General features: G+C 40.0%; 1 protein-coding gene across 1 annotated transcript; it reads right to left on the bottom strand.

Annotated features, from left to right (window-relative positions):
* Positions 1-5,600: 5,600 nt before the first annotated feature.
* On the bottom strand, positions 5,601-25,366 carry Fastkd2 (FAST kinase domains 2). Its single transcript, XM_052193319.1, has 12 exons — positions 25,304-25,366; positions 23,766-24,602; positions 21,691-21,794; positions 20,955-21,063; positions 20,494-20,617; positions 19,935-20,074; positions 18,538-18,710; positions 12,199-12,362; positions 10,149-10,361; positions 8,362-8,446; positions 6,744-6,858; positions 5,601-5,784 (listed from the first exon to the last, which is right to left on the bottom strand). Exons 2-12 carry the CDS (start codon positions 24,513-24,515, stop codon positions 5,665-5,667), a joined length of 2,097 nt encoding a protein of 698 aa, XP_052049279.1. The 5' UTR covers positions 24,516-24,602; positions 25,304-25,366; the 3' UTR covers positions 5,601-5,664.
* Positions 25,367-25,656: the final 290 nt, after the last annotated feature.

Genomic DNA, 25,656 nt, shown 5'->3' on the forward strand with positions numbered 1-25,656 from the left:
GGTGGTTTGAAGGTAAAGGGAAATAGCAGAATGGAAAGGGTTAAATGGGGAGGGGGCTGGGAGGCCAGGATAGAGGAAGGAGTATGGAGAAGATAAGTAACACTAAAGACCTTTGGAAATGCCATATGGAGACCTACTACCATAGAAGTTTCCCTAAATAAACATATACATGTACAAAAGGAGATTAAATGGCGGCTCAGGGCACAGTGCAGACGAGGGGCACAAAGAGTATGAGGCTAGAGAAACAGGGTACCTGCTGTGAGCCAAGCGACAGGAAGGGCTACACCCATGATCGCTTGAATGACACCCGGATAATGACAGCCCCAGTTGACATGTCAACATGATTGAGGGAAATTTGACAAGACCCAGCCTTAGATGAAGTGCTACAGCTATCAACGGCTACTGAGAGGCAGAATCAATCTTCAGGGATGAAGACAGGTTATCCAGACCCAAGTACTTAACCCTAAACACATACACATACAAGCAATGCTAAATGGACTCAGGTTTTGTGGGTATATTCAAATATATACACATATAAGTAACATGACTTTGAGAGTAAATAAAGTGAAATAATAATAGTTAAAGGAAGGAGGTGGGGTAGAAATATGTAAATACAGTACTCATACATGAGATTCTCAAAAGGATAAGAAATATACAAACAAATGCTCTCTTATCATTATCCATGGGGTAGACAGGAGGAGCAAGTGAACACACAAGTAATTTTCAACCAGCATTCTAAAAACAAACAAATAAACTTGACTGTACTGCCTTAGGGTTTTTTTTTTTTTTCACACGCTATCAGTTTATTTAAATTTCACCTAAGGAATAGTGTAGACATCCTGTTCGGCCTGGTGTGATGGGATGCTTTAAAAAGTGGCTACAGTGTATGAAAAATGTCTAGGGAGATACTAAGTGGGACTTTCCTCTCTAGCCTGTACAGAGCTCCACCCTGGGGCAGCTGGGTAAAGTGCAGGCACATCAGAGGCTTGACCTCTGGGTCACATCATAGGAAACCCCATTTCAATCACAGCCTGCAAAAGCATCGTGCACAATAAATGGGACCTTGCATTTTGAATTTTGAATTTCAAGCTTCTGAAGAAAGCATTGTCCTTCAGCTTCATTTATTTTTAATTACTCCAAAATGAGGTTTTCTTCAAGCTAAGCTTTCAATGAGATACAGAAAGTGCTGTGCGATGGCTCTGTGGGTAAGAAACACCACGATGCAAGCCTGGTGATCTGAGTTTAAGCCCCCACTCCCACACCAAAGCTGAAGGGAGAACGCATGCCACAAGTTTTTCTCTGTCACATAAACAATAAAGTTTAAAATTAAATCATTATAGTATGTTCTAATGAGTTTAAGCAGCGTCCAGTACTATAAAGGCTCCCAATATGTTGGCATTATTATCCTTCAACTAAGTTATGAAAAGATGGAAGTCTTGCATATAATTAATTCCACACGTCCATTCTGCACTTAACACAGACAAGGAAGGGCTTTTCTAAGGCCACTGGGTTAAAGTTTGACAATACCTTCTGTCTTCAGGATACCATGGTCCCAGGATGGGACCACTGCCTGAGAGGTCAGTGGGATTTACAGAGAACTACTGGAAAAGAATATAAAACAAAGAACAGGAGGAAAACAAAAGGAAATGGGATGGTTTCTCTCCTCCCCTGCCTCCTGCTGAGAGTAAGATCACGTGTCAAACAAGCCTCAAGAAGCCTTTGGTCAGAATGACTCAGCACTGTCACAGAACCTGCGGTCACAAAGTGCTGCATCTCCTGCTAAAAGCACAGAACCTGGGGCATCACCATGCTGACCTGTCTAGAGCCTTCCTGCATTAGCCAGCAAAGGGATGTCTTATCCTGCCTTGCTGCACCATGGGAACTGCCTACTGTGGACAAAGCAGACACACTTAGCTACTGCAAAAGAAACATGATCTCGTTTGACTCAGCTAATGTCTTTTTTTTTTTTTTTAAAGATTTTACTTATATAATTGTGTACAGATAAGAACATGTATGTGCAGAATCCATGGAGGTGAGAAGAGAATAGATCCCTAGGAGCTGAAGCTGGAGACAGTTGTGAGCACCTGATACGGGTGCTAGGAACCAAACTCTGCAAAAGCAGTGTGCACTCTTAGCTGCCAAGCCATTTCTCCAACTCCCAACTCTTGAAGCTGGAGAAGAATCTACAAAATAAAGACTGGAACATTTTCCGGGCCCACTGGTGATAGAGGGTATACATGCACACACACGATGAGCTACAAGCACACCAAGACTTTATTGAACTCCTCACAAGAGGGCTTTGGTTACCAGCTATTGGGCCACCTAGAAGCTGAGAGTTCCCTTACGGCTTTCAGGAAGGTCTCATGTAGCACGGGCGATGACGTCCACCCCTCAGTTGGGAAGGGTAATAGTATATGAGGAGCTGGTGTCCCTCTTCCTAGGCAGCTACACAAGCTCCCTGCTACTGAGTGAGCCATCATGGAGGAGCGATCATCCAGCAGCTAGACAGTTGCAATAAGACACAGTCAGTTTGGGAAGCTGTAGCTTTCGACAAGCACAGCTCCATCAGCCACCCCAACTGTACCCAGGGTGCTTCTATTTGCTTAGGGACCACAATAAGTTAGATCCTCACCATCCGCCAGCGTTGATATTTACAAGTCCAAGTGAGTCTGAGATTCATCTCTATCTCCAGACACAACAAATAATACTACCCTGATGTGGCCCAAAGAGAAGAGCTGTTGGGCAACATAGGTTTGAGCTTTGAATGGTATTTAAAATAGCTCTGCTTTCTTCCATCAGCTACTTTCATGGACAGTTTCTTGTCAGTGGTTACTACAAAGAAGTTGAAGAACTTGCCAAAGTGTTGTTTAAGAATCCCATGTGGAGCCGGGCGGTGGTGGCGCACGCCTGTAATCCCAGCAGTCTGGGAGGCAGAGGCAGGCGGATTTCTGAGTTCGAGGCCAGCCTGGTCTACAGAGTGAGTTCCAGGACAGCCAGGACTATACAGAGAAACCCTGTCTTGAAAAAAAGCAAATCCAAAAAAAAAAGAATCCCATGTGGATATTTCAGCACACAACTTGTCATGTAATAGCTGCATAAAGAGTGAGACTGTGCCTCACTAAGGGTTTGCTATCCCAGTTCCCAAGAGACGGGAACAGGCAGGGAACCTTTTAGGGGATGAATGTTTACATGATCGTGGTGATGGTTTCCTAAGTGTGTCTGTATATGTGCACATGTGCAAATATCAAACTGTACTTATAAGGGCAGATTTATTATAAGCTAGTTATATTTTAATACAGTCATTGTCCTTAAATATAAAAGAAGTATATTCCAGAAAGGTTGCATTAATTTATATTCTGCCAGCCACCTATGCAAGTGTTTGCCTCATTTAATCTTCATCACACTGTAATTCTTTTTATTATTGTTATTGTTGTTATTAAATCTGTTTTTACAGTCCAGTCATTATCACCCTCCTGGTCTGTCCTCTGACTGTTCCTCATCCCATAGCTCCTCCCCCATCTCTAAGAGGATGTCCCCACTACCCCAACTCCCAACCCTCTAGATCTCTCTACTCCCTGGAGCCTCAAGTCTTTCAAGGGTTAGGTACACAATTCTAAAGAAAACACAAACAACAACAACAAAATCCCACTGATCTCAGAGGTAAAAACAGCTCACTTATTTGAATGGGCATGTCTTTCTTCACTAGCAGACTGAAAACTTTTCATGAACCTTGGCCTGACTCTGCACTGACCATGAGGAACACTAGTAAAAGAGGAATGTCCTGCATGTCAGTCAGCCAAACTCAATAAAATTACTACTCTATGCAGTGGGCTAGGCTTTGATAAATCTGTCCAGTCCTTGGACTATGCATAATCATTAGCCACTAGAAGAAACTGACAGACACTTAACATTTAAAGAACGAACCTTGGTTTCCTTAATAACAGTATTTCCATCACCCTCTGAACCTTATAAAGGTTAGATCACTCGGCTAAACACACATACAGCTAGACAGTGTCCAGTATAGAACCAGAAGCCAGACCTCCTGGGACACAAACTGCAGAGCAGCAGAGATGAGGAGGGTGGGCAGATCAATGGCATGACCTCGACTCAGAAAAATGAAATTCCTAGAGCCGTAACTTCCTCATCTGTAAAGTGTATATGTGTAGGAGGGGGGCCCACTTAGAGATCTCTAAACTTCCTTTCAGCTCTGACCTTTCTACTTGAATCTGGATACACTAATAAAATCTGACAGCTGTTGTCATGCCACTGTCGTCTGTTAATTGGCCAGCTAGGGGAATCCTCAACAATCCTTATAAGTGTTTGTCAGCTCACATTCAAACCCTTGCCTGCCTTGCTATCTGTAGAGATGACAAAAATTTTCTCCAGATACTAGAGGAAGAAATGAAAGCCCACAGAGAATACTAAGAATAGCCAGACTTTGGGAGGTTTTTAAGAAATGAAGACAGAATACAAACAAATACTGAGCAAATAGGAAGGCACTCCAACAACTGTACATGTTGAGTGCTTAGGGATAGAACAATACTTCCTTGTGAATGGATCCCAGGCCATAAGTACACGGGTGACCAGACACATTTGCCACTGTATCCCATGGTTAGTGGACAGACACACATATATAATGAACAAAATATTTAAACCTCAACAAAAGAATAAGGAGACGGAATAAAAATAATATGTATGTCTAGTTCACAGTTTAGCTATATATTTATATTTTAAGTCTCACGCAATAGTGGGAGAGGCAAGGACAAAGAAATTAATCTCAAAAATAGCAAAACTTATGTCAACTGACAGTCTATCCATTTTAACAACCACAGATTACTTCACTTCTGTATCTCCCGTTGCGGGCCAGGACCTCGACTTGCAGTGCCTGCTGCGTATGTGCACACCACCCTCATCTGCTTTGTGCATGTGTGGATGAGGGGTTGCACATGGAAGCTAGAGGTTACGGGCCAGATGTCTTCCTCAGTACTTCTCTACATCATCTGATATGCGATGGCCAATACAGCCAGCCGCAAGCTCCTAGGGTCTTGCTGTCTGCACCCCCAACACATGCAAGGTTACTGATGGATGACCACCTACATCTGGCTTTTCACATGGCTACTAACATCTGCACACTAAACCCCATCATCACTGAACCACCCCCAGGTCCCTCACTCACATTTCACATGCGACCTCACCAACTCTTGCATGACCTACTGCTTGAGAACTTTGTCTAAATGCTGTTTTGTCTAGACACTGTTTGAATGATCTTAGATATAAATCCTGAGTCTCACAACAGCTGACAGGAGAAGTATAAATAGTCTTCAAACAACTCCCAACACAAACTTACATGTGACCTATCACAACACAACTGAGACACCAGCTTTTAACACACCGAAGCCCGTGGGAAAAAGTACAGAGACAGCTCCTGGATATATCAGGCATCTGGGCAGTCAGAAGAGCAGATATAGTTGGAAGAATGGCTCTTCTGAAGTGTTTTCAGTGTATTCTAAAATACACTGAACACATCTTCTCTTCTTAAGTCACCTTTAACTGAACCTGAAATAACACTGTTCCAGTGATCAGCCAGCTGATTCCACTAATAAGTGAATCACAGCCTTTATTAAAGTCATTTTACAACTGTATGTGTTCTGACAAGTGATTGGTTTAATCCAAGCTTTCCACAGTTGCGTCAGTATTGGGAAGCGCTTCATCTGAATAGATCTTCTTCCTCACAAACGTGACCGCATCCTGCATCTTTAGTTTCTTCAGCTCCCAGTGATGGATCTTCCCAAGAAAGAAAATAGTTTGTGAAGAAATGACAATATATAAAATAAAAGCTTCTTTAGAGACCTAAGCACAAATTAGTAGCAAGCCAGCATTTGCAAATTAAATGTCACCATGCAAATGTTCATATTCTGAATGTAACAAGCCTAGGACTGAGGAAAATTGTTAACTCTGAAAAGTATACAACTTCAGGGGCTCTCTGAACAATGCAAAATCATTTCTAAACCTTTAAACAGAACATTAGCAGAAAGGAGTCACATCAAATCTTAGTCAGCCAAGCCCAACCCACCTCGGGATATTAAAGTATGATAAGAGAAAATCTGAGTGTGTACACTTCACGCTGTGTGCAGGGCCACACACGTAACATGGAGATAAAGCTGAAGATCAGCATAGGGTCTTAGCAACCAATGGGAGATCTGAAAGGCTGTTCGAGCAAAGCTGTGGTGCCGAGGGTCACAGGAAGGCCTAAGGGAGGCATCTTTTTCCAGGTCTCTGGGCGGGCAAAGAATATAGAATACCAGAGTCTCACACTGGCCAGAAAACAAAAGCCTTAGCATCATTCCTTGCTCAAGATAATCTGAAAGTTGAAGGTGATTTCATGGGTCTTAAATTTAGTATGAAAAGGTATTATTTATCCTCTTCTTCATTAAAAAGAGACTAAGGCTGACCAGATACCATCTATAAACTCCCTAGTAGATGACAATATCCAGCTGAGGAGAAACCAAATCACACACTAGAATGTTCCTTTTGATTTAAATAAATAAATAAATAAATAAATAAATAAATAAGTAAGTAAGTAAATAAATAAATAAATAAATAAATAAATAAATGTAAGGTGCCCTCCTGCTGACTGTTCCCCTAGAGCCCTGGTGACTGCCTTCACCCACAGCATCTGGCCGGCAGCTGGGAGAGTGCACAGCGCTAACATAAGAAATAGTCCATTCAGATTGTTTTCTTACCAAGACCACATGGAAGCCCATTACGTTTAAATGTCGAATTTTCATGGCCAGCCATCCTCTGGGGTGGCTTGAATTTAGACAGTAAGCAGACTTAGGAACACACAGCACTGCTACTCTGAAAAGAAACAACAAACGGGGCAGTGACGGTGAGCACCGGGAACCTTGCCGCAGGGGCCTGCTCTCAGGAGCTCAGGCTCCAGCCTCCCTGGGCCTGGCTCCCACCAGTCCTACTGGCTTTACCTCCGTTACTCAGCCTCTGCAGACAACACAGTATGCAACGACTACTTTTGTCAACCCAAACCTAACACGTTTTATGCATTTTTGCAGCAGCCTTCTTTATGAATGCCTTTACTTTCTAAGGAGGAAAATTTCCTGATATAAAAACACCCACTGAAAGGTTTCTGGGGCAGTGCTCAGCTCTGACCCAAATATAATTATTTAGCAAAGCCACTGGTGACGGCACTAGCAAATGGTACAGGACCTTCCAAACTCAAGATGAAACACAAGAAAACCCTAAGACAAAGGCTCCTCCAATGGGGATTCCATCAGCAAAGTGGACCTTGTGCACTGACCCTCATCACTCTCGGGAAGTTCACTGGGAGGACAAAGAACAGAACAGAAGGGGTCTACCCTGTCTTCTCCAGGACACTGCCTTTCAGAAGAGAAATTTCATACTTACCAGAGACAACTCAGCTTTCGCACTTCCCAGCACTGTATGTTACCAATTACTGTATCATCATTTTATGTCAGAACAGTACATAAAAAGGGGAAAGGCATTTTCAATACAGTAAGAAAATGCTTTCTAAGGGTACCTGCATAACAGGTACCCTTCACTTAAAAAGATAACCAAGGAATAGTAATAAGCCAGATGGATATAGAAATGGGCAAAGACAGAACAATGTGTGAAGGAATGGGGATGAGCAGGTAAGAGTCTGAATCCTTACAAGTTTTTCTACTCCTCTCCACTGTACACAGGGGCCTGTCCGGGAGAGTACCACGGCACAAGTTCCCTGGGGCAAAACACCCGACTCATCTTTGTGTGCCCCACAGGCCTAGCGGAACCTTCCCACAAGGCTGACATAGCAGAGATGCATATGGAATGAGTCCATGATCTTCTGTGTCTCTTGAACAGGCATGACATTCGCATGGTGTGACACCATGTTTCGCCCAGCACACTATACATAATGAGCGAAAACGGCTTGGGCTAGCTTCAATGTGCTCTCATCTATGAACAATAGTAATTACAGAGTTATAAGGAAAGGACAAGGAGGATGGGAAAGCATTGGGTATTAAATTTCTGTAGATGTCTCAAGTTTAAGGTCTCAGTATTATCTTGGCTAATGTTTATAGTACACGGATAGTTTCGACTATGTTAACATTGTCTTACTGAACTGTTAGCTTTATATACAAATTTTTAAAGAATGTCTGATTCAGCAGGTGTTTCAACTCTGCTCTATTGTACTCAACCATGAGTAGCAGATTCCCATGTGCAAAGGACCCTGGTATGCCGCAAGCCACATGCATTCATAAGGTCTTTTTGAAACTGCTAATTAATATAGTCTTTCTTTATTAAAATCTTAGTTCAGAATGCTCAGCAAATAAGAATGTAAAAACCTACCTCTGTATGTTTGTGGCAGAACTTGCATCTATATCAGAAAATGAAAATACTTGGGTCCTGTTAGTATCCATTCTGATTTCAAAATCTGAAAGGAAAAACATGTTGATGTTAATTTCTCACACACTGCTCACAGTGATTTCTATATATCAAAAGTCTAATACCAACAGTACCAGAAAAACACAGACAGTAGCTAAAATTAAACTGAGGCCTTATAATGTGGCACACGCTAATCTAGGGACTTGACATGTGGAATTCATACACTGGTCAGAGTTCTGTGAGATACTGTAGTTGCCTCTGAAAACAAGGAAACCGGGGATGGTTACATTCCAAAGTCATTATATCAGAAAACTATACAACAAGAATCCAAAGACTAACAAAATCCAGTGCCAGGCATGGGACATCTCCTGAATTATTGGTTAGGGGAGTCAAAGAGATTCTCAAAATCATATAGGCTATTGCAGTTGCTCTTGGTTGCCCCCCAGGACTAAAGGTAAGATCCTATTGCTGAAGACACCACACACTTCAGATAGAGACTTGGGAGAAAGTGAGTTAGAACTGACTTTGAAGCCTCCTCCCTTGCTCTCACACTGCCCAAAGGTCCTATGTGAGCTGGTAAGGCAGAAAAGCAATCAATAGTCCTACCCAGAGTGAAGCCTACATACAATAATGACCAGCTTGCCAGGACAGCCCTACAATGCAATAGTGGCACCTATGTCTTGGGGGAAACTTGTCTACTTGGACTTAAGTCCTGCTCAACTGGAAGGACTCCATGCCTAATACTATCAGTCTGTGGCTGAGGTCAGACTCTAGAGAACCTGCTATTGCCTCCTTCCTAAGCCAGCATAATTTCTAACTGGATCCTAAATACTTACAGAGAAGCACCACTCTCACTCAGCATCAAAGAAGTGTCTTCCGAAGGAGACTCTTACAGAAAGCTACAAGTATTCCAAATGCTAAGAACAACTGACTGTGGGATGTTCTGCCCCTAATGATACATCGACAAAGCAGTCCCTACAGCTAAGGCTCATGGACATTTCAGAAGAAGGCACAGAAAGACTCTAAGAGCCAGAGTACCAGGGCATCGGCTGTAAGATAGTGTCTTCCACATGTGATAAGAAATCTTGGGGCTGGTGAGATGGCTCAGCAGATAAGAGCACTGACTGCGCTCCTAAAGGTCTTGAGTTCAAATCCCAGCAACCACATGGTGGCTCACAACCATCTGTAATGAGATCTGACTCCCTCTTCTGGTGTATCTAAAAACAGCTACAGTGTACTTACATATAATAATAAATAAATCTTTAAAAAAAAAAAAAAAAAAAGAAATCTTTATAGTATGGTCACCAAGATAAAACCTGCGCAACACCACCACCTGTTGACAGGCCAAAATGAAGGGAAAAATCTCACAAGGCCCTAACCCTGGATGAAGAGCTACAGGCAATTAATGTCTACTGAGAGATGAAGCACAGTCTTCTCTAAGGACAAACTTCATGATAGGTTATCTAGTCTCAAGAGGTCAGTAGTAAACAAATACACAAACAAGCAACACCAGACAGGCTCAGCAAGCTGTATTTACATATCCATATGTATGCGTGTGCATAAACATACAACAACAATTAAGAGGGCGTGGATCTGAGAGGGAGTGGGGGGACAAAGCAGGTGTGGTGGGGGAAGAGGGGAGTAGGAAAAATATGAATGTAGTACTCATGTTTGAATATAATCTCCTAATCCTTTGTTAGAACAAACAAAATACATTTTAAAAATAAAACAAAATAAAGGGACACCCATACCAATGTGATAATTATGTGGCAGCTGCACGTTTCTCGAGAAGCATCCTTGCCCCTCCAGAAGCCTGCCGAGTACCTCTGCAAGCTTCTCGTTTGGATGTGATGCTGACAGTGGCATCGGCGGCAATGGGATGTGTACAGATTTGTAAGAACTTTCATCAAGTTTCAGGCAAGTGTTCAAAACATGAAGCTTATGAATATTCTTCTCTGTGTCACCTAAAAATACAAAGGCAAACACATGATTAAAACATTAATGTCATATTTTAAAATACTAATATATCTATGTGTCTAATCACCTCTTAAAATCTTCTTTACTTAATGCACTTAGTTCACTGTACATAATGGTGGGTTAAATTGCATGCATATATATATATACATATATATATATATTTATGCATAATTTTTATTATATTCACCCCATTACCTTCACTTATCCTCCCTTCCCCTCTCTACTTCATTCTATTATTTTGTTAAAAATATTTTTCATACAATATATTCTGATCATGATTTCCTCTCCCCAAACTCCTCCTAGATCCTCTCTACCTACCTAATTCCTTATCCTTTCTCTCTTTAAACAATAAACAGGCAAACAAAAAAGACACAAATCAGAATTTTAAAAAAGAAAGGAAATACAGGAAACACATATATACATACATGCATTAAAAACACAAAATCAGAAACCATAATATATAAGCAAAAGACTAGTAAGACAAAAAACAAAAAACAGACAAACCAATATAAGACAAACATCTACAGAATTACTCCCGGATTCAATTTGCGCTGGCCCTCTACTGCTAGGCACGGAGCCCACCCTTGAGTGTGGTTTGTATGCCCATGAGGCTGCGTCAGAGGAAACTCATTTTTACTTTGCAAGTGGCTATCAATTGTAGATAGCTTAGTTAAGGATGGAGACTCGTGTCCTCTTCCCCCTCAGCACTGGGGCCCTATTTGGCTTGCTTGCACCTGTGCAAACCCTGTGTGTGCTAACATAGTCTTGAGTGTGGTATACATGTGTCAGCTCTACTGTGTCTGGAAGGCACTGTTTCCTTGGAGTCATCCATCACCTCTGGAGTCTTTCTGCCTCCTCTTCTGGAAAGCTCTGTGAGCCCTGAGGAGCGGGAGGGGCTGGTGTCTCTTCTTTAGTCCTAGGACTCTCACAATGACCCCTAGGTTTTCATTGCCTAGCTCAGTAACCTGTATTGGCCAATGTTTCAGATGGTGAGCTATCTTTAGCATGACTTGGTCTAAACTTCTCATTTTATATGAGGGAAACTATTCAAGAATTTGGGACTAGAATCCAGGTCTCCAAGTCTATTCTTTAACCACAAACTGTTTTAAAAATCAGTACATGGTGTTGATTCATCACAACTCAATTTCAGAACCTTATTACATCATTTATAGAATGAATTATAGATTCTTTACTCTACAACATATTATTAAATTTTGGACATCTACCCAAATACTGTTTTTCTTCATTTAAAGTCAGTGACTGTAGAGCATGACAACACACACCTTTATTCCAACACAGGCAAGTGAATATCTGTGATTTGCAGACCAGGCTGGGCTACACAGACTTGGTCTCAAAAAAACCAAAAACCAAAAACCAAAAAAAAAAAAAAAAAAGAAAAGAAAAAGAAAGAAAAAAGGTCAATGATTGATTTGGATTGATTTGGTTTCAATAAATAAATCAACACAATGATTTGGTACTCACTTGGTCATCAGATCTAACAGGCTAGCTCCTAATTATAGAGCAGGACTGACTGTTTCTAGGTGACTTGGGTTGACTTTAATAGTATATTTAAGGAATGCAAGCATATCTACTCAAGAACCTTGAATATGTGAAGACTGAAGATTGCAGTGTAGGCTAAAATGGCGCAGACTGTATTCCCTCCTCCTGCAGTAGGGATGTCACTAAAGGCAGCTCTGTGGGTTTGTAGCTTGAAACACTGACCTTTGACTTCACCACTGTCAGCTGTACTCAGCAGCATCTGGTCTGTGTGTTTGAACTAATGCTGCTCTACAGAACCCACTTAGAAACAAGGTGAATACCTACCTGAAGTCAGCAGTTCATTGATGATGTTCTCTTTGATAAGCTGGTTAATAGGGGCCAGGGGAAAATAATTCATCAAGCAAAATGAATGCACAGCATTCAATAGGCTTTCAGAAGAAATGTGGTGAAGACAGCCAGTCAGAGCACTTGCCAGAGCTTCTAGGAACCTTGTGGGGAACAAAGGAAAGTCAGATTTCAAATCAACCTACAAAGCAAGGTCACAGAAGAGCTGACTCCATGCTACAGAGCCAAGGTCTTCAAGGAGTGCAAAGAAATGAGATGAAACAATCAGATTTGCAGATAAGCCTCCATACCTAGTGCAAGATGTGGCTAGACCCCAGTAAGTGTGCAGATCCAATAAGTGACTCCCGCAGATGTACTGCATAAAAATGTTTTATAGGCTTTCAGTCATTCACTCCTATTAAAACTCTATGGGGTAGCAATATTATTATTCTCATAAATAAAGATGAGTGAACGGGCTCAGAAGTTGAGCAACTCATCCATGAACTAATTACAGTACATGGATGGGCAGGAAATAGAGCCGGTTTTAGAACCTAAGTGGTCAAGCACCAGAGCCTTTTACTCCTCACAGTTTCTACAAGGCCTGGACTGGCACTGCAGTTTTATAAGCAATTAAACATTCCTAGCCATCAAAATTCTTGGTAATGACTTACGAGCCTAACCCTACCAGTCACAGCCGCTGCTGTGCTACGGTGTAACCCAGCAGCTGAGCGCAGAAGGAGTGGGAGGATAACACTTTGGGGAGCTGACACTGCTAATGAATGGCTGACTTCCTCTGAATCCACGTTAAGTCTGGCTTTCAGGGCATACGTTATCACTAGCATAACACAGGGAAAAAAAAAGAAAGAAATGCACATGGGGTACTATGATACCGTAGAAGGGAGAGAGGAGTATGGGGGAGAATTTGAAGGGTAGATGCAATAGGAAAGGGAAGATCATCTGAAAGGACCCCTGACAGCACAGACTGTTTGGCAGTAAGAGCAGGATGAAGGCATGGAGCAGGGATGTGAACAAGGGGAAGCGAGCCTGGAAGAAAGCTCAGGGCTCACAGGACCGTGCAGGCCAACGTCTGAGAGATCACACTGGTCTCAGTGGCCAGGGCAGCAGGAAGGCCTGCGAGGTCAGAAGAACTGAAGCACCACAGGCTGCTATGAGCAGACTGGAGAAAGCAGCAAGGCTGTAGTGTTAAACTGGGAACTGACTGCAGACTCACCCAGCAGTCGTAGCAGTGTGTGAACCAACGTTAGTTCCAGTAAAACATACCAGAAAACATTACTAATTACTTAAAAGTTAATAACGATACAATCTTAAAGATATAAACTAAAAGTCAACAACAAAGAGTGGGGGAGAATGAAGTTGTCCAGATATCCTGTCTAACTAGAGTTAATGAGACTAAAGTAACTACCACAAAAGATTTACTGGAACCATAAGTAAAATATCTACTGAAGATGCATAAAGGAAGGAAAGAAAGATATATCCACTTACACATGAAGAGAAAAACAGAAAAAAAAATTGTGACAGGAAACTAAGTGGCAATATTCTCTCCCAATAAAAGCTTTAAATATATCTGCACTGTGATCATTAATGTCAACTTGACAGGATGTATAATCACCATGGAAACATATTTGTGAGTATGTCTATCAGGGTATTTTCAGAAAAGCAGAACTGAGAAGGGAAGACAGCCATCCCCAATTTGGGCAATGCTATCCTATGACCTCAGATCCTGGACTAAACAGAAAATAAGAAATCTACTACATGGTAGCATTCATCTCTCCTTCCTGGGTGTGGCTGCCATGTGACCAAGCTCATGTTCCCACTGCTATGACTTCCCTGTCTGGGATCAGCTGTACTCTCAAACTGGGAGGAAATCCTAAGTTGTTTATTATGTATTTTGCCACAGAGATAAGAAACATAACTCATATATGTATTAAAGTCCCCAATTAAGATACAGAGTATCTCAACAGATAATATAAGGAAGGTCTAACAATATACTGTATAGAAGTTCACAATCTCAAAGTTAAAAAAAAAAAAAAGAAGCCATGACAAGAAATGGTGACCAAAGAATAACAGGGATGGCAGCATGTGCATGCATGCATGTGTGTGTGTGTGCATGCATGCATGTGTGTGTGTGTGTGTGTGTAGTCAAAGACAAAGACAGTGAGACCACCCACTCGACATTATCAACTCTTCCTTAAGAACACGGAGGACAAACTTCATATGAGGTCCCAAGAAAGTTATCACATTTAAGGAAGTATAAATCTTACTAACAGTTCAGACCTCAACAGAGTAAGTTAGACATCACTAAAAAAATGGAAAACTGGAAAATTCATAAAGGTAAAATTATTCAACATGGCCTTGAACAGCTAGTGGGTAACAGAAAAAAATCAAATAGAAAATTAGAAAAAAATCTCAACAAAGCCACAGCACATCAAAAGTAACAGTAATCTGAAAAAGCAGCAGCAATAGTAAAGATTCTAGTAATAAATGCTACCCTTCAAAAAGAATATTCAAACGAACCTTAATTTATACCTCAAGAAACTAGAAAAAGAGGCTGGAGAGAAGGTTCGGCAGCTACAAGCACTGGCTGCACTTACAGAAGATCTGGGTTGCATTCCCAGTACCCACATGGCGACTTACAACTGTCCACACTTCAGTTCCAGGATTCAACTTCTTTTTCTGGCCTCCACAGGCACCAGGCTCACATATAGTACACATGCATATGCACAGGCAAAATATCCATATGCATAAAATGAAAATAAATAAATCTTTAAAAAAGAGAAAACTAGAAACAGCACAAAGCAAAGCCAGAGTTGCAGAGCAAGAAAGCAATGAAGATATAAACAGAAACAAATGCGAACTGGAGGGGAAGATCAACCAAAGCAAGACTTGGCAAACCTGCAACTAAAACTAATGGGAAAGACAGTGATCTTAAGAGTCGAAATGAGAGCTAAGACACCAACACTAATGGCAGGGACAAAAGGAAGGGGCTAGAGATGTCATTTAGTTGGTACAATGCTTAATATGCATGAAGCCTCAGGTTTAATCCTTGGTCCCACATAAACTAGGCATGGGAGGGCACCTCTATAATCCCTAACACTGGTGAGGCTAAGGCAGGAGAATCAAAACTTCAAGGCCAGCATAGGCTACACAGTAAGCTCAAGTTAAAAAAAAATATGCATGTAACCTACGCACATTGTCTATAAATAATTATCTTTTGATTATTTATAGTATCTAATACAATGTAAATTCTATGGAAATAGCTGTGATATTCTTACAGAAAAATGACAATAAACTCTGTATATGTTCAGCTTCTCTCCCCCAACACGCACACAATAATAAAAGAAACCTAATAAATATGAAAAAAATGGTTTGCTAACAAATTAGTGGCCAAGAAGAAATAAATTCATATACAATCAGCAAAAACTAAACCTTGAAGAAAAAAATCAAACTAGGCCAACAATGAATACAGAGATTGAATCAGCAATAAAAACCTCATATATATATATATATAGTGAGGTGGCTTAGTAGTGCACATACATATATACATGTGGGCAAAACATTCATACACCAACAATCAAAAAGTCAGACCAGAGCACTTCACTGGTAATTCTACCAAATGTTGAGAAGGAGAAGAATTAAATTAAATGAACACAACCCTCTTGAACTCATCTAAACATCCACAAAAGAGAGAACTCACAGGATAACATTACCTTCACGCCAAAAGTAGGCAATGCACAAAGCACCAGCAAACAAATTCAGCATCACATGAAGGAGACTACATAGACCACAAACAAGACCCAGGTGGCCTCAGCACATGCCACCAAATAATGCTGTAAGCCACATTAACAGATTAAAGAATTAAAAGTAAATCATGCCAGTACCTTAATACACAAAGAAAAGCATTTGAGAAACCTCAACACCTTTCTGGATAAACATTCCCAATACATTTGGTATGGAAGGTACGCACTTCAATATAATAAAGCCATATGTAAAAAGCACATATAGTCAGGAGCATGTTAAATGATGAAAATTCATAAATTAGACAAGTAAGTCTCCTCTTGCCCACTTCTATTTACTATAGTACTAGAAGTTATATCTTATAGTGAAATAAATAAAAATAATTGGGTACATAAATAATTTAGTAGGAAAAGGTAAAGGAAAAGGAAATAAATAAGATTGAAAGCAGAAAAGTACTATCTGCCTTATTTCTCTAAATAAGCTGTCCGATTTCCTCTATAGTAATAGCAAGAAGAGTAAACAACAGGAGCAGACATAACCCAGGAGCTGAGAAACTTACACCCTGCAGTCTATAAAGCACTGGTTGAGAAATTAAAGATGACACAAATAAAACACAGAGACTTCTCTCAGCCATAGACTGGAAGCCAATGCTTTTAAAATATCCACATTATCTGCAGTGACTCAGTGATTCAGTGAAATCTCTATTAAACTCCCAATAACATGTTTTACATGACAAAGAAAAATGTGATTCTGAAATTGACATGGAAACCAAGGTGCCTGAACTTCCTGTGCTATCCTGGGAAGAAAGAATTAGGCTGGAACTGTAACACCTTTACTTCAGAACAAATTATGAAGCTATGGTAATTTAAGTTTGCGCAGTTCTGCATGAAAATAAAGGCAGCAAGAATACACAATGGAGAAAGGACAGTCTCTTCAACGGTGCTCAGAAAACTTGGTATGTGCCCACAAAGATTAAAATTAAACCTTTGCCTTAAATTTTATACAAAAATCAACTTAAAACTGATCAAGCCCAAAAACTGAGTTCCTAAAACTCCTACAAGAAAAATATATGGGAAACCTTTATTTTATGACATTGTGTACAATGATTTTTAGACTACCATTAACAAAAGCAGATATAGTCAAGGGGCAACAACAAACTAAAAAGCTTCTGCTAATTAAAAGTCAACAGAATCAGAGAAGAGCAGAAAATACTGATAAACTGCATACCAACAGGGGGGTTACCATCCACAATACAGAAGGGGTGCCTACAACTCAACAGCATGGACCTAGCAGCCGTTCTTCCAGAACAGACACTCACTGCACAGCTGGAAGGAAGAATGCTCTTCACAAACAGCCAGGAAATGCAAACCCAAACAACTAAGAGATGTGCCCTTGCAACTGTTTGGATGACCACAAAAGCAATACAAGAAGACACAAAGCAGTCCGAGCCAGCCCACACCACATGGTGCACACTGTTCAGGGAACAGACCTTCCACACCAAATGGTGCACAATGCTGGGGGTACAGCCCTGTCACACTGTGCACAAACCATGTAAGTCAGTGAGGACTCCTCAAAAACATAAAAACCCAAATATAAAACGAGGGGTAGGGGTGAGGGTGGGGATGGGCACAGCTACACAATGAGTCACTTGACCCTACACTTGTCGTTTTTGTTTTATATTTTTTTAAACAAAAGTCTCAGCCTGTAGCCTGGGCTGGCCCCAAACTCACAAGCAATCCTCCTGCCACAACTTTCCAAGTGCTGGGATTATAGGCATGGCTACCATGGCAAGTATATTTTGGTTTATATGAATTAAAATCAGGACCTCTACAGGATATATACACTCTGGTGTTCAAAAGTCAAATACGTTAACAATCTAAACGTCCATCAACAGATGAATAAACATACCATGGTATAAAAATACAACTGGGATATCAAATTTTTAATTATTTATGTACCTTTAGAAAAGACAACTTCTTTCATATGGTAAGATATAGATGAACTCGGAGGACACTGTGTTAAGTGAATAAGTTAGTCTAGATGGACATATGACACATACTGCAAATTCAGAAGCAGCAGGACGGAGGTGAGGAGGGAAGGAAGCGAGGAGGAGCTGCTCAGCAGGGACTGGTCAAGTACGATGGGGGATGCAGCTGCAGCCAGCTGTGCTACGCCTAGTTAGCAGCACTGTACTGTCCACCTGAAGGTGTGCTGGGAGGGCATTTCTCATATTGAAAACCCTCACCACGCTAACAGACAGAGGTAATCAATAGGAAATAAATTTAAAGAAACATTTCTCAACTTCTTGACAAAGTTAAAAAGAACAGTTAATTTAGGAGTTAATAGTGAAAAGTGAACAAGTCCAAAATGAGAACTTCTGTGATGAGAGACTGAACAAAGCAACAAGCAAGACAAAGAATCACAGAGGTAGGAGTCTGCTCAACTCTATAAACGAATGCTGCTGAATTTCTAGACGGGATGGTGGCATCAGACACGGTGACTTGTACTAATGTGTTAAGCCTAGATCCATGATCGTTTCTGTAAGCACACCATGCGCCGATGGAGAAGGAAAACCATACGTACTCTCTGTTCTGGACTTTGTGGACATGATTGAGAGAAGAGTACACATGCAGGATAGAAACAATGTTCTTCACGTTCAGAGAGCCAGGCTCCTGGACTACTCTCTCCATAAGCTTGTCCATCAAACCAGGAGGTCGAAAACCAAGAGTTTCAAATAACAAGAGGAAAAAGATCACCTTGAAAATAGAAGGGAGAGGAAGTCACTCAACAGCCAAAATATGCTACTCTAAGTTTTTAAATCTCAAAGAACTTAAGCAACAAAATATTACCCCAAACGGAACAATTATATTTTCTTTTTCTTTAATCAGATATCACATTAGTGAGCGATCTCTTGCTAAGCTGGGAACCAAGACATATAATGATCTCATTTAAAATCCTTTCTTACCTGTTTCTCATGTAACAGATCTGAAAATTACTTTAAATTGTGCCTTTTCTGAAGTCGGCATGATGACCCCTATATTGAACTGCTCCCTCTTCCAAACACTGCCTACATTCTTGTTGATGGTATAACTCAGTCACTTTTCCCCCCCATAAGCTGGCCCTGAACTTGCAATCCTCCAGCCTCAGCCTCCTGAGAAGCTGGTATGACAGGTATATGACAATATTCCCCGCTGGATTATCTGAATCTTAACCCTAATTTTATGGTGCAAGTATTTTTATTCTCTTTCCATATCTTTTAATTTTTTAAATTAGTATGCACAGTATTAGAGTCCATTATGGCATTTTCAAACAAAATTTGTTTTTGTAACTCAAACATTTCTGTATCCTACATCAATTTATGGAAGCAAAATATCAAGATTACCATAAACTTCCCTTCCAATTTCCCACTGGGTAATATTTACCACAAGAATACTGTCTTTGAAATCAATTTTCATAATAACCTCAAAATTCACCTTACTTTCTTAACAGACTGAACCGCGTGATCCACATACTTCCCTAGAAAAAGCAGGTTTCACAAGCTGCATCACTTAGATATAAATTGTCAAGTGTGATTTCTGAGAGGCTGTTACTCCAAAGAAAACAACAGACAAGATCATGAAGTAATAACATTTTATTCTTCCAAACCCATGTCTGTCACACTTTATTATTTAGACCCGTCTTTATTATTCAAAAGCTAACAGGAAGATAGGAAACACAATGCTAAATAGTTAGCCCATCTACCATATAATGCTTTGACAACCAGACAGAGGAAGAACATTAAACAATGTGGTTTTCTTTCAGATAGAAAACTGATCAAAGACTTACTACTACTCTGCCTGTAGAAAGCGAAGGAGCTGGGCTACGTCAGCACTGGGATACTTTGACAGCCTGACTTCTACCAAGCAGGGAGAAACACTGAAAGCAAGTGAATGAAGAAGCTTTCTGACAGTCACTCAGGGATAGCCCCACCCGAAACTCACTTGTTTCACCTTCCAGATGTCAAAGGTTGTAGTCACATAATCTGCTATGCTTTGGAAGAGATCTTCATTTTGGTATCGGAGGTCTCTACACGACTGCAGTATGCTGATCAATACTTTGAAAGGACACCCATGGATATTATCTTTAAGAATGAGTTAAGTAAACAAGTATTACCAAATGTTTTTGAACACAAAATTCAAGATATTCGATATTAAAGAAGGGGAAAAATTGAAAGAAAACAAAACTACAGGCAAAAATAAATTTATATGTAACCAATCATCAGTTCTACATTGTAAGAGCCAAGGTCTGAAAACAAGTAATAGATCAGATGAGGCAGGTCCTATAGGAAAGGCCTCTCTTTCCTATGACAACATTACAGATGTGGAGGTCCTATAGGAAAGGCCCCTCTTACCTATGACAACCTTACAGATGTGGAAGTTCTATAGGAAAGATCCCACTTACCTAAGACAACCTTACAAATGTGGAAGTCCTATAGCAAAGTCCCCCTTACCTAGGACAACCTTACAGATGCAGAGGTCCTATCAGAAAGTCCCCCCTTACCTATGACAATTTTACTGCATTCATTAAGAAGGACAACAGAGCGGTGATCCATCACAGCTAATACTTCAAACATGTGCTGGCTATTCAAGATGGAAAATTTGTCTAACTCCTTCAAGGCTTTCATCTACAGAAAAACAAACTTTCATTTCATTATCACTTGTGAAAAATTTAATGTTGGCAAAACAAGGATGGAGCTTAAGAAAGATGATAGACACATACAGAAATTATATACAGATATGTTTACACATACCTATATACATATACATAAACATATATATATATATAACATATACATACACACATATTTACATATGTATGTGTATATATATGAATTAAAATTCATTTCAGCAAAGTGAAACCCAAAAACATATCCATGTCTTCCTCAAAAATAACTTTAGGAAGTGACAGGTTAAAGACAGTTTTTTCAAATTCCACCCACCAGAGAAAAGCCAGGTGTTTACCTCCAATTTCTTCTTAAGAGCTAATGGTGCATCTTTCCCAATACACTTCATCACTGTTTGTAAGGTGAAGATATGTTTTATGTTCCAAACTTGCTGATCAACTAGAATTCTGTCATTAGACACAAGAAATAGGACAATTCTAGAATCTCCATACCAGAAATCAGACAAGTTCATTTGGTCCAGCATCTACATGGAATAGGCCAAGAATATGAAAACCACAGACACGGTCTACTTGTCCAAGATGGTGTAAGCTAAATCACTCTAGTATACTTTTTCTTACATTACTGTACTGTCTTCATCAATAAACAAATTGCAAGAGATTAAAGGTATCCTCATAACTCTCACTAACCTGTGATATAACATTAGTTAGTTGTATCAATTTTATATCTTCTTAAAATAAGCCAGTGTAAATGGAATCCCCATAATACCCAAGTAACTGTTCTGAACTAAGTATACACGTCAGTTCTCCCCTGACCTTACATCAGTACTAGAGTCTAAGAAAAACTAATTTCAATAGCACTCACATCTTTTTATAAAGAAGATCTTTTAAAAAGTACTATCTTCAGCTTTATATCATTTAGAATTAGAATTTTAAGTTTAACAAAGTATTAACTACCACCAATGTGTACCTTACTGGTGCCTCCCAAAATAGGAATTCAACTTTCATTGGGCCTTTTAATTCCCCACAAAAGGGGCACAGAGAAAACCATGTGAAGAAAGTCTAAGAAGCTCTTACCGCAACCCAGCTCGAAGAGCATTCACATTCATGCACGGCTCCATTGTCACTAAAGCAGTTGACAAAATTGAAAGGCATCTCTCGTCACACTCACTGATGCGCTCCTATTAAAATATAATTACAAATAAACCAAAGGTGATGGCATCTATATTAGTCTCCAAAGCAAAACCACTGAACTCATACTCTCAAAGGACTAAGTACCAGAGCAGTAATTCACAAACTCCATACTAAACATCTATCCTGAAGTAAGACAGGCCATTCAGTGACTTTCCAATAACTGACACATGATCCTTTATACACCAACGCTTTCTTAAGCATCATTGGAAATCAATTTAATATTCATTATATTATTTTGCTTGTGAAATAACTTGCATTAAATATCATTTTTTTCTCCTTTGTGGGCACTAAAACCACCATGAGGACAGCATAGTAGAATATCAGAAAAGCTACTGAAGTACTCCCGTAAACAAACCCTAGAAGACTGTGTCCTTACAATTTCCACATAGCCTTTCCTGAGCATCAAGCTACAACTGCCCTAAGGATCTTATTCACAAGGCCTACTACATTTACTACCTACCACTATCTGGGTCTCAGAGCACTAGTTTATTCCAGAAATGGCAGTGGCTTTCTGAAAAAAGTAATAATACAGCTTCTCTAATACTCTACAATTCAACCACAACCCAAGAGTAAGAGCATATTAGAGGAAGCCTTTTGTTCTTGGCTAAAGTAGTACAACTTAACCACTACTTATAAAGCTTTGAGTCAGAACTAAATGATATAATGCTTTAAAGGACTGGAGGAATGGTATCATTCCTTTGAGAGTTTCCTTAGATAGATAGATAGATAGATAGATAGATAGATAGATAGATAGATAGATAGATAGATCTCCCATTATATATTTATATATTTAATATTTATAACATAAATATAATATAATATATGTACATATATTATATATATGTACCCCATAACATCTGCTGTGAAAGGTCAGGCATTTGACTCAAATCCACTGACAGCACACTGTTCTTTTACTGTCTGGCTAAATGTTTCTGATACCCACACACACACATTGCTGAAGCACAATCACAGGCAGATTTTCTAACTCCAGCTATGTTCCCAGTGAGGATACTACACTTTAAGAGTCACATGGCCACTCTTAAAAAGTAAATTACTTTTTCATGTCTGGTGCCATATAAGTGACATCAAGCATGATTCTGACACCTTTGTTTGAAACCAAAAATGCAAACTTGAGTATGTCAATCTCTGTCTTAAAAATTCTCAATGGACTACTGTGACTACTGGGCAAATACAAACCCCACTGGGCATAAAAATTAAGTTTTTACAATTTTTCTACTACCTTTTTCAGCCTCAAATCCTTGCCCCTCAGCACATACACATCTACTTTCTTCCCCTACCCAACCTTATCATGCTCCCTCCCCACGCCCATCTCGCCAGCATTCTTTACTTCAGATGCACCAACCTATTTCAGCTCCCTGAACTAGCCACACTTTTCCATTGAAAGTTAGCCATGTAATGTCTGCTGCAGACACCACCTCCTTCATAATCAAACCTCACAAAGTGCTGGCTGATTCTTAGACACTGACTTTAATATCCTTCTCACCAACTTATTTCCATGTTTTGAAGACCAAATGATGATAAATGTGGTATCTTATATAAGGCTGACATCCAATATATATTCAGTGTGTGAAGAAAGGAATTCATTAGCTGTTAACCAAGCAGTTGATATCCTTAAGCCTAGTCTTAATAATAACCATATATATACACATACACACATATATGTATATATACACACACATATATGTATATATATATATACACACACACATGTATGTATATATATATATAACCATATATATATATTTCCAAAAGAAAAGCAAAAGAAATGATCTAACTTAAGATCTCCTAGTCATATAATACATAATACAGAAATACACATTAAAACATATATCCTGCTGATAGTCTTTTAAGGAAGCTATACATATCTACATCCCCTGAGCTCCTTCAAAATGTGTTAAGCACAGAAAAGCCGCATTTACGTCTCCTTTTTGACTTACCTGAATCGTCCTCAGCAAAGTCTGTACCATAAGAGTATTCTGGGGGATTCCAAGCTTCACGATAGCATTAAGACTGAACAAAAGGTGGTCATAGCGCATAATCTTGGCTTCTCTCATCATTTGCTCACACAGCTGGTTAAAGGCCGGGTGAGTGAACATCAGTTGTTTCTCAAAGCGCCTCTTGTCTTCAGATATCCTTTTGGCAATTATCCACATTGCTAAAAAATAGTTACTACCAGGAAATGTAGGTGCTTTTGAAAATGTGTCCAGCACATCACTCAGAGAGTTACACTCCTGGGCCAGCTTTTTGTAAGTCACAGGGGTTGGTCTCACTTTCTTAGTGAGCACATCTTCGCTGGAGGTATGATGAGAGTTTATTTTCATTAAATCATCATCAGACGTTTCATCAGAGACAAAAGAATGTTTTGTGTCAGAGGACAGTCTTCTAGGGCAAAGTATTCTCTCAAGCTTACAAACAGCTGCATGGCTTATGCCTTTAGTTTGAGTACAACCATCTACTGATCTTGAAATAAATATATCCTGAAAGAGGTATCTAACAGATGGTTGCAATCCCTCATCAAAAGTATTTAGTAGATGGTTCCATTTTGGTTTCATTCTTGGGTTCCATTTTGAATGAATAACTTCTGGTCTGGAAAATCCCAAAGGATATATCCTCAAAGCTCTGGTTCTTGGCAGTAAAGTACTGAATTGTCTGATGTTCCATATCAAGGAACGTGCTTGGTTATTCATTTTGCTATCTACTGACACACTTTTAAATATCCAAGATGCAATGTAAGTTAACTTCTTTCTAAAAAAGAGCGCATGCCGTGGACTGTCCTGTAGAGGATAGGTAAATAAAAGAAATAGTAGTTTAAAACTGTTGCATAAATAAGGGAAATGCACCTAACAGGGGTTTGCATGAGCACCGAGGAGCCGCTAGAGCTTTGTATTAAAATGGTAAAAATATGTTCCCAGTATGTTTTGTCCACTTTTATTTCATCGTTGTAAAGTACCCAGGTCAATCCCTTTAGCAGTTGTGAATAAAGTAGTTTCAATCAATCAATGTGTATACAACTTATCAATGTGTATAAAGTTGCATAGATAGTTTGGTGGGTAGGCAGACAGACAGACAGGCAATTAGAAAAAAAGATAAGAATATCGCGTGCAGGTGTTCAATAAACCTTCCTGGGCTAAGGAAAACTTTGTTAACACTACTTTGGAGGCCTTCACTGAAACCCTTCATTCATGGACACTTCAGATGATCTTGCCATGGCCAAAAGCAAACTGTTAAGAAAACAGGTCGGCCTTGATTAGGGACGGAATTAAAAAAGAAAGACGATGCCTTTCCTGCTTGAGAATCAACAATCAGCTAGGTTCATCAAGATCCCAATACCGGAGCCAGTGTCCTTTCGCAAATGAGCCGTCCAGCATCGACGCATCGCCCCAAACTTAAGACTGAGGCCACTTCCCAAACTTTTCTCCCCTTGGTAAAAAGACTAGTACGATACCGCCCAGGATTGTGCTTGCCATCCACTCACCTTAGAACAGAACTCCGTGACTACACAAGGGCGCAGCCATGACAGTTCCGCCTCAAGCGGCGCGTCTGGTGACGTTCTACGGATGCTTTTATAAGTCAAAAAGCATAGGTTCGCAGCGGCCAAACGAGGCCACTAATAGATGGAGAAGAAAACCTGCCAAAAAGAATAGTTACTATTCTCAGATGAAAAGATACAGCCGAGAACTTTAGGAAACCACGAAGTTTATAAAGTTCGTGGATTGCTGTTTACGGAAACTCAATACATTCAAGTGGTGATTTTGAACTTCTAGCCTCTGGCGGTGCAGCCTCTTTTGAGAGCGCCTGCGCCAGTTTTAGTGCCCGCCGCGGTTGCTA

This window comes from Apodemus sylvaticus, chromosome 9 (assembly GCF_947179515.1).
Source record: "Apodemus sylvaticus chromosome 9, mApoSyl1.1, whole genome shotgun sequence".
Classification (NCBI taxonomy): domain Eukaryota; kingdom Metazoa; phylum Chordata; class Mammalia; order Rodentia; family Muridae; genus Apodemus; species Apodemus sylvaticus.

Excerpts from the sequence above, each read along its gene's own strand:
- Fastkd2 (XM_052193319.1), bottom strand. The coding sequence starts at position 24,515 with ATGAATAACCAAGCACGTTCCTTGATATGGAACATCAGACAATTCAGT. Across the intron at positions 20,618-20,954 it reads CTCTTAAGAAGAAATTGGAG|ATGAAAGCCTTGAAGGAGTT; the intron begins GTAAACACCTGG and ends GTTTTTCTGTAG. Across the intron at positions 5,785-6,743 it reads TGGGCTTCCATGTGGTCTTG|ATCCATCACTGGGAGCTGAA; the intron begins GTAAGAAAACAA and ends TTTCTTGGGAAG.